Source organism: Bos indicus, chromosome 20, assembly GCF_029378745.1.
Source record: "Bos indicus isolate NIAB-ARS_2022 breed Sahiwal x Tharparkar chromosome 20, NIAB-ARS_B.indTharparkar_mat_pri_1.0, whole genome shotgun sequence".
In the NCBI taxonomy this organism is placed as follows: Eukaryota; Metazoa; Chordata; class Mammalia; order Artiodactyla; family Bovidae; genus Bos; species Bos indicus.
This window is the reverse complement of record NC_091779.1, coordinates 62800870-62817843: the sequence shown is the minus strand read 5'-3', so window position 1 is coordinate 62817843 and position 16974 is coordinate 62800870. Positions and strand designations below refer to the sequence as shown.

The 16974-nt window shown below is 43.8% G+C and overlaps 1 protein-coding gene across 4 annotated transcripts in view; it reads right to left on the bottom strand.

Moving 5' to 3' along the window:
- The window catches only part of ATPSCKMT (ATP synthase c subunit lysine N-methyltransferase), a 90834-nt gene that overhangs the window by 44722 nt on the left and 29138 nt on the right, over positions 1-16974 (bottom strand). Inside the window, exon 5 of one of the 4 annotated variants that reach the window (XM_070774861.1) lies at positions 48-7167. The exons of the other annotated variants lie outside the window; for them this stretch is intronic. Within the exon in view, the coding sequence (XP_070630962.1) occupies positions 7117-7167 (51 nt within the window). The 3' untranslated portion in view covers positions 48-7116. Of the gene's footprint in view, positions 1-47; positions 7168-16974 lie in introns of those variants that run through there. 4 annotated transcript variants of the gene reach the window in all.

Here is a 16974-nt window from a genome sequence, read left to right as displayed (position 1 = left end):
GTGCCCCCCCCACCCCCGCACTCCAACCAGAAGATGCATTCAAGTCTGAACCCTAGCACCTGTAAATGAACCTTATTTGGAAATAGGGTCTTGGCGGACATGGATCAAGTCAAGATGAGGTCATTAGGGTAGCCCTCCTCCGATATGACTGGTGTCCTTATAAAGAGAGGAGAAGGAACTTCCCTGTGGTCCAGTGTTTAAGAATCTGCCTTCCCCAATGCAGGGAGTGTGGGTTCGGTCCCTGGTCAGGGAATTGATGTCACAGATGTCTCGGGGGCAAAAAAAAAACAAAACGTAAAACAGAAGCCATATTGTAATAAATTCAATAAAGACTTTAAAAATGGTCCATATAAAAAAAAAATCTTTAAAAATAAATAAATAAAGAGAGGAGAAGAGACAGACGGAAGGCAGTGTGAAGAGACACAGAGAGCATGTGCGTTACAGCAGAGGCAGAGACTGGCGAGACACAGCCCCATGCCAGGGACTGCCAGGGACAGCCACCCATCCCCTGGAGCCAGGAGAGGCGCCTGAACTGATTCCCTCCCTCAGAGACCTCGAAGAGAGCCAACCCAGCTGACACCTTGGCCTTGGGCTTCTGGCCTCCAGAACTCTGAAAGGCTACATTTCTGTTATTTTAAACCACTTAGTTTGTGGGCTTCCCTCATAGCTCAGTTGGTAAAGAATTCACCTGCAATGCAGGAGACCCTGGTTCAATTCCTGGGTTGGGAAGATCTGCTGGAGAAGGGATAGGCTACCCACTCCAGTATTCTTGGGCTTCCCTGGTGGCTCAGCTGGTAAAGAATCCACCTGCAATGTTGGGAGACCTGGGTTCGATCCCTGGGTTGGGGGAGATCCCCTGGAGAAGAGAAAGGCTTCCCACTCTAGTATTCTGGCCTGGAGAATTCCAGGGACTGTATAGCTCCTGGGGTCACAAAGAGTCAGACATGACTGAGCAACTTTCACTTTCACTTTCAGTTTGTGGTCATTTGTTACAGCAGCCACAGGAAACTCATGCATAAGGACGCTGGGTTGTCTTTGAGTTCGTCAAGGACAAGACTAGAGGAAGCCAGCCCCTTGTACCCTCCAGGCTTTGTCTCCAGCCCTTCCCCTCTATAGCTCGCTTTCTTCTTCCCTCTCTCACCAGAGGCCTTCCAGAGGGGCAAGACTGCTCGGTCAGCTCAACTCCAAGCTTCATCTCTCACGACTTCTGCCTCTAGAGGCTCTTTGGGTCAAGAGCCCCCTTTGACAATTAGCTGTGGGCAGAGGCGGGAGGGCCACACTGCACAGAAGGACTATTGAGAAAAACGTGGCCAAAGACAGCTTCCAGGAGACAGGGACAATGCTCTGACTGAAGACTACAATTCTGCCTTCTAACCTCATATGCCTGCATGCATGCTCACTCACTCAGTCCTGTCCGACTCTTTGTGACCCCATGGACTGTAGCCCGCCAGGCTCCCCTTGTCCATGGGATTTCTCAGGCAAGAATACTGGAGTGGATTGCCATTTCCTTCTCCAACCTCATATGCAATCTTTCCCCAAAGTTTCCTTCTTCCAGATTCTTCTCTCTGTCTCTGTCTGTCTCTCTCTGTCTCACACACACACACACACCTTACACAGCACACACACACACCTTTGAAATTTTCTGCTTTCTGAAGCATTGTTAGAGAGCAAACAACCTACCATACAACAGACAACCATGCAGTCTACTCCACAGAATGTGTTCAGCTAGTCGTAACTCCTATTATAACAACACACCAGTCTACATGCTAAGAGTTTTATTGATAACTTATTGGCAATGCACATGGTAAAACTTCCTTGCAAGCTCATTATTCACAAAGGTATACAACAGATATTCCTCAGGTCACTACACTTTGACCTTGCAAATGTCTGCAATCTGTAGGTGGTCATACCTTGCCCCGTGCTCCTGGCTTCCAGTTCCTGTTTAAGCTAAACAGGACCTGAGGATTCCCTGGTGACTCCGCCTTGTTGCTATCAACTGGTGGTGCCCATTTATTGAGGCATAAAGTGAATGGAACTGACATGCTGGATTTGAGGCCCCGACTGACTCTGATGACATATAACCCTTGCCTTCCTAGAGGTAGCTGAGTAGAGAAAAGTGAATGGTTATAAGAGAACCCATTACCACTACTGACAAATTAACCTAAAACATGTTCTTCCTATAGTCATTCAGCAGCATCACCTTTGAAGACAGAGGACAATGCAGTGATGGATGGGCATCCTCCAATATCAGCTCTACTTCTTTATCTAATGAAGGACAAGCTCCAATATATTGAATTAATCATATGACACAATCAAATTTTCTATGAGCATTTTGGAGATCTTTCCTACCCATATTATTGATTACATCAATTGAGATAGACTAGGTTATGCTGCAGTAATAAACACTCTCCGAAATCTCAACAACCGTAAACATCATTTTTCACCCTGCTCGTGACTATTATGGATTGGCTGGGACCCTGCTCCGTGTCGTCAGTATTCAGGGACACAGGTTGGCAGACACTCTACCATCTGGAACATCACAGATGCTGTGGCAGAGGGAAGGGGGGTCGGCACATCATGCTTTAGCTCTTAAGGGACTCTGCCTAGACAAACACCAGGTCACATCTACTCACATCTGATTGGCCAAGGGAGCCACGTGACCATGCCAATCTTCAAGGGGTCGTGGAAGTACCATCTTAATGGCTGAAGAGTTCTAATGGTAATCTGCCTCTCTGGTGGCCAGTCAGCTCTGTTTTCTTCCTTTAGACAAAATTCACTTATTCCCTCCCCAAGAAGGACATAAAGATCCCTGCAGTCACTGATCCAGCACCTCTGGGTGATGTACGCTTGTCCCTTCATCCAAAGGTATATTAGGCTCTTCCAGCTGGTGTGAAAAAATATTGCCGACTTGGGACTTAAACAATAGAAGTTTATTTCACACAGCTCTGGAGGAGAGCTGTGGTGTCAGCAGGGTTAGCTGCCCGAGACTGATCGTATCAGCTTAGGACCTCACTTAACCTTAATTCCCTCTTTTAAAGTTCCTATCTCTGAGTGGAGTCTCCTTGGGTGTTAAGGCTACAACATTTGATTTGGGGGGACACAGCTCAGCCCGTGACAGCAGGTGGTACACAGCAACTAAAGTGGTCCCGCATATGGCTTCTCTCTTTCTGGAGACTTACAAAACAAAAAGACACAGACACCCAATTTACAAAGAGGAAACAAGGAACAGACAATACCAACAAATATTTCTCTTTGGAAAGAAGGAAAATAGGAGATATATAACAGACAGTGGTCTTCACCAGTCCTGAAATCCCCTGGACAAATATTGGGTTGGCCAAAAGTTTTGTTTTTTTGGCCAACCCAGTACTATGAGTCCCACCCTGGGGGTGGGGGACATCAGTCCCTGCATATGCTCCCTGCAAGAAGCCTCATTATCCCTCATCTTCCACAGGCCTTGGCTTCACACACGGGTCTTTGACCCATCTGAAGTAAGCATCAGGGAACATGCTCTGCTTGGGAGCCGTGTGGTTTACTCAGCCCACTTCCTGACCTAAACGTTTAGGGTCCAAGGGTCCTAAACAATTTTTATTTTAATCCAATTTTAATCTGGCCTGGTGATTCTTTTAGAAGTATACTTCTTGCAACAACTTCATCAGTCTTTTATCTATTTGATTCCAGAAAACTCCATGTGCCAACAGGCACAACCAGTTACTTTTAAGACCTGTCTTGGGACTTGCCTAGTACAGGGGGCATGGGTTTGATCCTTGGTTGGGGAATTAAGATCCCATATGGCATGGCCAAAATAAATAAATAAAAATAAATACTCTACAAGATGAAATAAACCTTGCAGAGGTTTTAATAATGGTGTGATAGCCAAGGAAATATAATCAGTTGAATGGTTTTTAACAGTAGGCACAGAGGTCACGCCCTGGGCTGCAAGACTCAGATTTAATTCCTTTTTATTACTAAGAGGTTTTCTCGATTTTATCTTCTGCTGTTTGGATTCTAAAAATCAGTCAGCTTTTTCAATATTCCAAAGCCTCAAATCTTCCATGAACTCCTGCTTGGAATCCAGCTAATTCTTTTCTGACCTTGTTTCTTACAATACTTTGTCAAGTGCAACCAATGGAAACCATGTCAGTAATACAGCTGACCCTTGAACAACACACATTTGAACTGCGCAGGTCCGCTTATACTCAGGTATTTTTCAACAGTAAATGCTACAGTACTACACAATCCATGGTTGTCTAAGAGTCAACTGTATTGTCTTTCTGCATCTTTTTCTAGCTGTAAATTCAGTAGGCATATAATCTGCCTTCCAAATAACTGTGGGCAACAGTTTCACCAAAATGTTTCCACCTGCATAACAAGGATTGTCATCTTTCCAGACGTCCTCACAGTTTCTTCACTGCCTACGACTTGTCCTTCAAGCCAATAACAAATTATCATTTTCCTGCTCTTAGCATCAAACTCCTGGTAGCAATTTCTGTTACAGTCAGAATAAGATAAACTATGCTACAGTAAGTAAAAGACCCACACTTTCACAGCTAGAAAATATAATTAGTTTTCTCATGTTACCTGTTCACTATGCATTGGCTTGGCCTGAGCGCCGAAGAATTGATGCTTTTGAACTGTGGTGTTGGAGAAGACTCTTGAGAGTCCCTTAGACTGCAAGGAGATCCAACCAGTCCATTCTGAAGGAGATCAGCCCTGGGATTTCTTTGGAAGGAATGATGCTAAAGCTGAAACTCCAGTACTTTGGCCCCCTCATGCGAAGAGTTGACTCATTGGAAAAGACTCTGATGCTGGGAGGGATTGGGGGCAAGAGGAGAAGGGGACGACAGAGGATGAGATGGCTGGATGGCATCACTGACTTGATGGACATGAGTCTGAGTGAACTCCGGGAGTTGGTGATGGACAGGGAGGCCTGGCGTGCTGCGATTCATGGGGTCGCAAAGAGTCGGACACGACTGAGTGACTGATCTGATCTGATCTGATGCAATGGCCGGTAGGGGGTGCAGAGCAGACACTGCTCCATGTCATTTTTGCTAAGAGATAGGGTCTGACAATGGAGAGGAAATGGCAACCCACTCCAGTATCCTTGCCTAGAGAATCCCATGGACAGAGGAGCCTGGTGGGTGCTGTCCATAGGGTCGCACAGAATCAGACACAACTGAAGTGACTTAGCATGCATGCATGCATTGGAGAAGGAAATGGCAACCCATTCCAGTATTTTTGCCTGGAGAATCCCAGGGACAGAGGAGCCTGGTGGGCTGCCGTCTATGGGGTCGCACAGAGTCGGACATGACTGAAGCGACTTAGTGGCAGCAGCAGCAGGGTCTGACAAACATAACACCATCTGGAACTGTTGTGGTAGAAATAAGTAAAAGCAAAAAAAGTGCTAGTCGCTCAGTCATGTCCGACCCTCTGGGACCACACAGGCTCCTCTGTCCGTGGAATTCTCCAGGTAGGAATACCAGAGTGGGTTGTCATTTCCTACTCCAGGAGACCTTCCCAACCCGGGGATTAAACCTGTGTCTCCTGCATTGCAGGCAGATTCTTTACCATCTGAGCAACCAGGGGAGTGTAATAATTGATGCACTAAATCCTAATGATTCTGTCCATATTTTATTGACCACATTGAATCCCATGGCCATACCTAATTTAGAGGAGCTGGAGAATTCCAATCCTACTATGTGCCTGGAAAAGTGAAAGTGTTAGTTGCTCAGTCGTGTCCATCTCTTTGAGACCCCATGGACTGTAGCCCACCAGGCAACTCTGTCCATGGGACTCTCCAGGCAAGAATACTGGAGTGGGCTGCCATTCCCTTCTCCAGGGGATCTTCCCGACCCAGGGACTAAACCTGCGTCTCCTGTACTGCAGGCAGATTCTTTACCATCTGAGCCACCAGGGAAGAAGACTGTGAAAATAACAGTCAATAGCCCTTATGATTATCATACTCATTTTTTTAGATCAAGACACGTGAGAATAAGCTTGAATAAACTTTCCAAAAGACTGCACACAAAAAGAAGACACCAGGATTTCCGTGGTGGCACAGTAGATAAGAATCTGCATGCCAGTGCAGGGGTCCTGGGTTAGATCCCTGGTCAAGACAGGATTCCACATGCCACAGAACGACTGAGCCCATGAGCCATAATTCCTAAGCCTGCAGGTTACAGCTACTGAGGCCCCGTGCGCCTAGAGCCTGTGCTCAACAAGAGGAGCCAGCACAATGAGAAGCCCACTCACCACAAGCAAGAGTAGCCCCTGCTCGCCTAGAGAAAGCCCACGCAAAGCAACGAGGACCCAGCGCAGCCAAAACTTGAATAAATAAATTATATATTAAAAAAGAAGACACCAGTCTTCCTCTGTGGTTCTATATGCAAGAGAATACCTTAGGCCATCTCCCAGTCTTTAAAATGTAGTTTCCACTGGATTTTAAGAGATGATACGTGAAAAAAAAGAATTCCGTCTTCCAACAAAGTTGAAAAAAATGGATCGAAAGTTAAAATGGGTTTCTTCACTGCAGAACTTCTCAGGAGCATCTCATGGAATGAGAGGACCTTGAAACCCATTTGGAGAGAAAATGGCTTTCATTTCTAAGAATATAAGGCAGTAAGTGAATTATCTGGGTTGTGTTTAAGTTTTGTTTCTCAGGGAATTTATTCTAGGCTTGGTTATTTTTTGAGGATATGAGCCATGGAATCCAAAAAAAAAAAAAATGACCTCCTACAGAAGGAGATCTCTGTGTTATGGAACCAGCTCTAGCATGTCAGAGCTTCGTGGTCTGTGTTTCCATGATTTTAGGAGGCTCCTGGCAGTTAACATAGGAAAATATTTTCATATATGTAGATAATTCTTCTAACACAGATTCTATTCTCGACTTCTATGCCTTAATCAGGAAAAGGGATGGAGTGGGTCTTCTCTTTTCAAGCTGCCCTTTTTTTGGAGTTCTTTTCCCATAAAGACTATCCTGTCATTCATATTCATGCCATTTACTCACCTAACAGCAGAAGAAATCGTCCTCCAGATTCCATAAGGTCCATGGACCAGACCCAGACTCACTTGTGCCGCTTCACTGATTCCAGCCTGTTCCACACATCTTACCAACTGTCGCTAGGCATTTCTTTGCTTTAGACCACAGTGTAACTTCCAAGCCCTGGTTTTCTGTTTGGAGGACAAGGAGGCTGTGTACCTGTTTACATCATTACCATTGTGTTTACAACTGGTTTTTGTTACAGAATTGCTTTACAATGTTGTGTTAGTTTCTCCTGTACAAGGAAATGAATCAGCTATATGTACACATATATACCCTCCCCTTGAGACCTCCCTCCCACTCACTCCCATCCCACGTGGTTACAACTTTAGAAATGCAAGACTGGTTATTATCTCCAGACACTAAACTGCATTGTGAGCAATTTTATGTGTGACACACTCTCAAGAAGGAGTCTGCTCTCTTGTTGTTCTCTTGCCTTATTTACTTCAAGAAGAACACTGGGAGTCTGCTCAAGAAGGATGATGCTCCGTGGTTATATCTTCTCTGGGAGCTGCAAACAAGACACCATCAGCCTGCCAAGCATATGCAGGGCTGTTCCAATGTGAAAGAGAAGCTTCGCTGATCAGTGAACAGAACAAACCACAGCTGCTAGTTTAGCTCTGGCTTGAATCAGAAGATGCAACTTATCCCACCTCCAAGGGCTGATTAAAGCTCTGATTCACGCATGAACTACCCAGCCCATATGGGATGGGCCACTCAGCTCAAGCTAAAACTTTCTTAGAATTTTATAGAGTTCAGGAAGGCTTCCTTGGTGGCTCAGTGATAAAGAATCCACCTGTAATGCTGGAGACGAGGGTTCAGTCCCTGGGTCAGGAAGATCCCTTGGAGGAGGGCATGCCAACCCACTCCAGTACTCTTGCCTGGAAAACCCCATGGACTAAGGAGCCTAGTGGGCAATAGTCCACAAAGTTTGGGTCACAAAGAGTGGGACTGAAGTGACTGAGCACTTATGCAGAGTTCAGGAAAACTGCTTCTGATAACAACCCATTGCTGTTTTCTGATCATTACTTGAATAATGCCATTTAAAGCCATACTCTTTTCATCATCACATTATGACTTCAGCTCAGTTCAACTGCTGTCATGTCCAACTCTTTGCAACCCCACGGACTGCAGCATGCCAGATTTCCCTGTCCTTCACCAACTCCCAGAGCTTGCTCAAACTCATGTCCATTGAGTCAGTGATGCCATACAACCATCTCATCCTTTGTTGTCCCCTTCTCCTCTTGCCTTCAAGACCCTGATGCTGGGAAAGACTGAAGGCAGGGGAAAGACTGAAGGCGGTATGACTTGCTCAGAGGTAAAATTTGTAAAGCGCTGCTAAGTCATCCTCCCAGTCAGACTGCCTGTTCCATCTCCTTAAATGAAGTCTTAGTCTCTGGAAGTTCCCCATCTGGGCATTAAAAAGCCCTCAGAACAACCGATTAAAATGTTTCCAGACTTCCTCACTAGGGTACCCCTAATAGAAGATAAGGAAGGTATCTGGAAGGAAACGCAGGAGGCATTTCTGAAAGGGTGCCAAATTCCTTTGAAGAAGTCCCTGTTTTGTCTTTTAAACATAAATAATTCCTGTGCTATACTCCACAGATATTTATCCTTAATGTAATTGTAAATACAGACTGAAGTACTTATATCACTCATAGTTTGATAGGGGAAACAAACCACACCCATTATTTTAACTGAGAATTTAACATAAAAGCTTGATAACCAAGCACTGGTATGACCTAAAAAATGCAAATAGGGGACAGTGAGGTTCCCAGTCTAGTCAAAGCTATGGTTTTTCCAGTAGTCATGTATGGATATGAGAGTTGGACTATAAAGAAAGCTGAGCACTGAAGACTTGATGCTTTTGAAATCTGGTGTTGGAGAAGACTCTTGAGAGTCCCTTGGACTGCAAGGAGATCAAACCAGTCCATCCTAAAGGAAATCAGTCCTGAATATTCATTGGAAGGGCTGAAACTCCAATCCTTTGGCCACCGGATGCGAAGAATTGACTCATTTGAAAAGACACTGATGCTGGGAAAGACTGAAGGCAGGAGGAGAAGGGGACGACAGAGGATGAGATGGTTGGATGGCATCACCGACTCAATGGACATGAGTTTGAGCAAACTCCAGGAGTTGGTGATGGACAGGGAGGCCTGGCATGCTGCAGCCCATGGGGCTGCAAAGAGTCAGACACAACGGAGCTGAACTGAACTGAGGTTCCCAGAGGTTGTAATGCAGAAAGCAACTAAACACTCCAGGGCTGGGAAACAAAAGGAAGAAGTTGGGATCATTAAACCCTAGAAGCAGAGAAGCGAGTCCCACGGGGGATGAAGGTCTCTGGGGTGGAGACACGAACAGCAGTGTGGGTGTTTCTAAGGGGATCAGTGAAACAGGTTGTGTGCACGTGGGAAAAACTGCAGTTGTTATTACTGCAACATCGGATGCTGAGGGGTAAGGAACCATCAGCAGGCAGTCAGTCACTGGGTGGTCACTAACAGGAAAAAGCAGCAAGGAGGACCCTTCTTCCTCCTCCAGGCTAGCAGCCACCCTCTGGCACTCCCTTTTGGCAGTGCCTTAAAAGGAGCGGCTTGGAAACAGAGAGACTCAGGCTTCCCTTGTGGTTCAGCTGGTAAAGAATCTGCCTGCAATGTGGGAGACCTGGGTTCAATCCCTGGGTTGGGAAGATTCCCCTGGAGGAGGGAATGGCTACCCACTCCAGTATTCCGGCCTGGAGAATTCCATGGACTGTGTAGTGCATGGGGTCGCAAAGAGTCAGACACAACTGAGCAACTTTCACCCTGCAGACACGTAGCCCAACACCAGCACACTGACCACAGAAAGGTTGGGGGAGTTGAGAGACAACAGCTTCATCAACACAGTCCTTAATTTTTTTTCTCCAGTATCAGTTCTAGTTGAATTGATGCTCCAAGAAGATGTACCATATGGATTCATCCAATGGCTCTACATTGTTCAGTCACTCAGTTGTGTCTAACTCTTTGCAACCCCATGGACTGCAGCACGCCAATCTTCCCTGTCCTTCACCATCTCCAGAGTTTACTCAAACTCATGTCCATTGAATCGGTAATGTCAACCAACCATCTCATCCTCTGTCATCCCCTTCTCCTCTTGCCTTCAATCTTTCCCAGCACCAGGGTCTTTTCCAATGAGTTGGCTCTTTGCATCAGGTGGCCAAAGTATTGGAGCTTCAGCATCAGCATCAGTCCTTTCAACGCATATTCAGGGTTGATTTTCTTTAGGATTGACCGGTCTGACCTCCTTGTAGTTCAAGGGACTCTCAAGAGCCTTTTAATTTCATGGCTCTACACACTTCTGAGAAAACATCTCCTGAAACAGTTCTGAGAAACATGAGAGGCTTCCCTGGTGGCTCAGATGGTAAAGAATCCACCTGCAATGCCAAAGACCTGGGTTCTATCCCTGAGTTGGGAAGATTCCCTAGAGGAGGGCATGGCAACTCACTTCAGTATTGTTGCCTGGAGAATCCCCATGGACAGAGAGGCCTGGTGGGCTACAGCCCATGGTTGCAAAGAGTCAGACACAACTGAGCCACTAAGCCCATACACTTCTGAAAAAACATCTTAGAGACTTGACAACACACCAGCATTGCTATGACCAGTCTGGTGTGAATTAACTCATCAGGTGTTTAGGAAGGTCCAAGGGCCCTGTGTTCCCACTCCAGTCCAGCCACTTCTCTGTGACCGGGGGGCACACTTTCTCGGTTCTCTCATCTAACCTGAGGGTGTTTGATGAAATTTTCTTAAAGTCTGTTCCAATTTTATAATTACTGGAGATCGCTATGGAAAAGCTCATAAGCATGGTTTTTGTGAGAGCGGAGTCAAAAACAGTGAGATTTCTGAGATCCTGTGGACAAAGAGTGTCACCAGCCATTTCAGTAAACAAAGGATATTGCAGTCATCAAGCCGTCAGTCACTGCAGCCGCCTGACAGTGCACCCTGAGGGGAATTCAGGATGGAGATAAACAGGATACTGACCACAGATACTGAATGTGCACATCAGAGGAGTAATCGCAATGAGCCAGACTCCTGCCTCTTCCCTTACGTAGAAAAGCACTAAAATTGTTAACTTGAGATATCCGGGTTTTGTGATTAGCAGCTATCTTTTGATGTTCTACGAGGGTTGTTTTTATTTTTTCCACCAAAACTGTGTATCCTGGCTCCTCCCTTTCCTCTTTGGAGCCATCCTCAGAGCTACCTGAGACACCACATTCCTGGCCACCGTCTTCAGTAATTTCCCAGATAAAACCTAACTGACAGCTTTTAGGCTGTGAATTTGTTTTCAGTCGACAGCACTCAGAAGTAACTTAGGGGTCCTAGGAGGAGGAGAACTTTGAAAAAAGGAGATGAGGCAGAAGGATGTGAAACAGGAATGAAAGAGCAATGAAGAGAAATCTGTAAGGATGTTGAGGGCAGAGCAGATGGAGCAGGAGTTGTTCAGTCACTAAGTCATGTCCGAATCTGTGACCCCATGGACTACAGCATGCCAGGCTTCCCTGTCCTTCACTATCTCCCAGAGCTTGCTCAAACGCATGTCCATTGAATCAACGATGCCATCCAACCATCTCATCTTCTGTCGTCTCCTTCTCCTCCTGCCTTCAATCTTTCCTGGCATCAGGATCTTTTCCAATGAGTCGACTCTTAGCATCAGGTGGCCAAAGTACTGGAGCTTCAGCTTCAGCATCAGTCGTTCCAATGAATATGCAGGGTTGACGATTGTTGGAGCAGGAGGGCACCTGATATCTCTGTGATTCTGATTACCTGCATTTTGCTCAGTGGCTCCTCTCAGGCTTTCCCGTGGTTTTGAAATGTAATCATTGTGAGCTCTACAATCCTGTGTGTCAGCAAGATAAAATGGGCACAAATCTCCGCTGGGGAAGGCAGCCTTTCTTCTGTGGTTGGGGATTAGAGTCCAAGGGTGGACACTTAATCGACTTCTCCTGCCAGGAACAGGAGCTCCACCCGTGGCAAAGGTCATGAGGAAGGAGGCTTGGCATACGCAAAGGCGGGATTGAGCCTCAGAAGTCCCCCTGGAAATTCTCAAGCATCTACCCCCAAAACCAGAGTCTGCCTACTTTCTGTTTTGTGCTCTCACCTACACCTCTGACTTTATGGGGGGCTGTCCCCCACTACCTCTCTCTGAAAAAAGTTAACTTTTTACAGCTCCAGTTAATAATTCCTGGGTGTGACAGTATTTCAACCTACAAACTCCTTTAGAAGTCCTCTAGCCTGCCTGAATAGGTTTTTCCGGCCACATGTGATTGTTCAGAGCCTCCCAACTGTGAGAGGCATGAGATGTTCTAAACTGTCTACATACAGATTCCTTTGAGCAGTTAAAAGATAGATTAGAAATTGTATTGGTGAAGGGTTTTTCACTTGTTGGGCCAATGTTTGCTGCTAAGTTTCTATATCTTTTACCTGCTGTGTCCCTGGCAGTGTATTGATTAATATAATTGGTGTAAGTAGTAGCTTTAATGTTTTTAACCTGGGACCCTTGAGTTAATTCTTTTTCTTGTTGTAGCCCACCACACCTTTGCCCTATAGGAATGCAACTTTATCTAATGCTTTTGGAGGGTGGCGCCTGACTAATCACCTTTAGAGAAAAATAAGTTTTCTGAAGAAAGGGTCTTAAAATGTTAACAGGCCTCAGGGCCAGAAGATGATGCAAATCACCTAAGCTTTTGCATATGGTAAGTTTGCAGGAAGAAAGCCTGGCTTACTGCATGACTCTACCCCTTCCCCCATTATCCTCTATGCATAACTTAGGTATAAAAACTACTTTGGAAAATAAAGTGCGGGCCTTGTTCACCGAAACTTGGTCTCCCCATGTCGTTCTTTCTCTCACCTTCTGGCTGAATTATTCAGCCTCTTTTCTCCACTAAATTTTCTCACTGAGCTATCCTTATTTAACCACTCTTTATATCTTTAATTAACATTTAAATAAGTTGTTGTTTCCTGATCACCGATGCCGTCTCCCCTTCGAAACCCCTGACTCCACCGGGGCTGGACCCCGGCATTCTCCTCTCCACTTTTACAGTGGGGAAGGGAAGAGACCTGTATGTACTGCCATCTGCCACAGTGCGTTTCTTGACATCAAACTCCCTTCATAGAGATGAAATACCTTGTCCTTCTTGGCATGATGGCGGTATTTCAATGCATCGTATGTGTAATTCACTGCCTTGCAGAGGCAAGAACTGCTTCTGTTTGGGTCACAGAAAAAGCACTGAGTACCAAATATAGACAATGTTTGTGGCCAGACTTTGTGTGTGGTGTTGATGTCAACATGTTTACAATTCTTCCTATAATTCCCCAGTGAATCTGGTTACAAATCACTTGGTAATTAAATACCCTCTTCAAGATATCATGGCTGATTTAATGAGGGCCAAACCCATCATAACAGATTGTTAATCTGAGCTGGTGAGCTTTTTTTTTTTTTCCTTTGTTTCATTTTCAAAGATCTTTATTACAGTAAGATATTTGGTAATATTCTTTATTAGGCTGATAAGTTTTGAATTGCTTTTCATTTTATTATCACATTAGTTCCTTTTTAATGGTTTTGCTAGAACTCAGAAGTCTCCCGAGTTTTAATAACCTCTCCTTTTCAGTACTTATAGTCATGGAATTAATTGCATAAAATCATGATCCTTCACTGAATGTGTCACTGGGCCAAAATAAGAAAATGCAACAGGAAGAATTAGACCTTGCAGAGTGATTGACTATTCATCTCACTACAGATTTTTCACTTTGAGACTTTCATTTGCTTTGCTGTATGTTGCACGATTTCCTTTTTTTTCACCTCTAAGTATATCCTTCAGACTGAAGAGTACTTTAGAATTCTCTGAACTGGGGGGTAATACAGTTAAACTTTTTGTTGATGTTTTAAACATAGGAAAGGACACGTTTTTATTCACCTAAGAATATTTTCTTTGTAACTGGTTTTGTTTAAAGGAGAGACAATGATAAGGTGAATTATAAGAAATCATCAAATTAGCAATTAGAAAATTTTCTTAGGATCATATTTTCATGTTCATCTTCCTTGATTCATGATGGTACCAAATCTCTTAAAAACAACTGTTACTTAAAGTCTTAAGGTGAGATCACCCTTGTTAAATCACAATTAATTACTTAAAGAACAAAATGTCAGCTATAACAGACTTGGAAACAACAGAAATTTTAAATTGCTTTATCTTGAAGTGAAGTGAAGTGAAAGTTGCTCAGTCATGTCCGACTCTTTGTGACCCCATGGACTATACAATACTAGAATTCTCCAGGCCAGAATACTGGAGTGGGTAGCCTTTCCCTTCTCCAGAGGATCGTCCCAACCCAGGGATCGAACCCAGCTCTCCTGAATTGTAGGCAGATTCTTTTCTGCTCAGCCACCAGGAAAGCCCTAAACCTAAATATAGTATGTATGTAAAAACAAAACATATTTTATTTTCTTCTAAAGCATCGGGTAACCATATGGCTTCACTGGTGAGTCTTATCAAATGTTTAAAGAAGAATTAATGTCAGTCCTTCACAAAATCTACCAAAAAAATAGAAGAGAAGGGAACATTTTCCAAACTCATTCTATGAGTCTAGCATTTCCATGGTACCAAAACCAGATAAAGACATCATAAGAAAAGAAAACCACAAATTATTCCTTATGGCTATAGGCATAAAACTCCTCAACAAAATACTAGGAAACGGAATCCAGGAACTAAAAACAAAGATCACAAGGTCACCTGAATAAAGAAAAACCATACGACAAAAGCTAGCATCTTTCATCATAATATTCATTAAACTAGGAATAGAAGGAAGCTTTCTCATCCTGACAAATGATATCTACCCAAAAAGCCCACAGATAAAAGCATAGTTAATGCTGAAAGACTGAAAGCCTTCCCCTCTAAGACCAGGAACAACACAAGGACATCCACTCTCACCACTTCTCTTCAACATTGTACTGGACATTCTAACCAGGACAATTAGTCAAGAAAAAGAAATTGAAATATCCAGATTAGATGATATGATCTTGTACACAGAAAATCCTAAGGTATTCACAAGGACACAATCAGAGCTAACAGACAAGTTTAGAAAGGTTGCAAAGTACAAGATCAACTGCATTTCTATACACTAACAATGAACAATCTGAAAAGGAAATTAAGAAAACAATTCCACTTACAATAGCACAGAAAAGAAATATGGAGGAATACTCTTAAGAAAAGAAGTGCAAGATTGAAACATGAAAAACTATAAAACATTGTTGAAAGAAGTTAAGATCTAAACCAGCACTGAGCCCACAGGTTCTAGAGCCCCCCATGCTACAACTAGGAAAAACCTGGGGGCTGCGAGGAAGAGCCCGCTCACCGCAAAGAGCCCACGAGCTGCAACTAAGATCCGACACAGCCAAATAGATAGTTTTTAGAAAAGAAGAGATAGTTCTCATGCTCCCTTCCCCTCCTTTTGTCCCTACACACCTGGAAAAAGGCAAGGCCATGTAGGCGCACAATGAGGAGGTGGCCTCCTACAGAAGAGTCCTCAAAAAAAAAAAAAAAAAAACAACAGTGAAAAGACAACCCACAGAATAGGAGAAAATAGTTACAAATTATACATCTGATAAAAGTCTAGTGCCTGCTTAGTCACTCAGTCGTGTCCGACTCTTTGCGACTCCATGGACTGTAGCCCACTAGGCTCCTCTGTCCTTGGGATTCTCCAGGCAGAACACTGGAGTGGGTTGCCATTTCCTTCTCCAGGAATCTTCCCAATCCAGGGATCGAACCTGGGTCTCCCACACTGTGGGAGATTCTTTACCATCTGAGCCACCAGGGAATCAGCTATAACCCAATACAAAATAAAAAGGTTTTCTTTAATGTTAAAAAAAGAAATAATCAAAATAAAAAAGATTCTGTACATTAAAAATCCCAAAGAATCTACAAAGGAGCTATAACTAATAAGTGGGTTTAGCAAAGTCATGGTCAATATATATAAGTTGTACTTTTATGTACTAGTAATAAAAAAAAAATTGGAAACTGAGATCTTTAAAGCATTATTTACAATAGTACCCCAAAACATGAAATACTTAGGTACAAATCCAACAAGATCTGTGCAAGATCAGTACACCAGAAACTACAAAATACTGATGAAAAATGTAAACACTTAAGCAAATGTGAGACATACTGTGTTCATGAACTGGAAGACTCAATATTGTTAAGACATCAATTCTCCCAAATTAATCTATATATTTAATGAAAATTCCTTCAAAATCCCAGTAGACTTTTTTGTAGAAATTGACAAGCTGATTCTAAAATTTACACAAAAAGCCAAAGGAACCACATGGCCAAAACAATTTTTACGAAAAATAAAGTTGAACCTTATAAAGCTGAAGTCCTCAGGACTATATGAAATTAAAGAAAGGACAGATACATAAATCAGTGGAAGAAAATACACAGTCCAGAAGAGACTCACATATATTTTGTCAATTGATTTTCAACATAAATGCAATGACAATTCAAAAGAGAAAGAACAATTTTTTCAACAAATGCTGCTGGAATAATTGAATGGCCTAATGCAAAGAAGGGCTTCCCTGGTGGCTCAGACAGTAAAGAATCTGCATGCAATGTGGAAGACCTGGGGTCGATCCCTGCATTGGAAGATCTGTTGACGGAGGGCATGGCAACCCACTCCAGTATTCTTACCTGGAGAATTCCACGGACAGAAGAGCCTGGCAAGCTACAATCCATGGGGTCGCAAAGAGTCAGACAGGACTGAGCCACTGAGCTACTAACACACACACACACACACACGCAAAGAAATGGGCTTCCCTGGTAGCTGGGATGGTAAAGAATCTGCCTGCAATGCAGGAGACTTGGGTTCAATCCCTGGGTTGAGAAGATACCCTGGAGAAGGGAATGGCTACGCATTCCA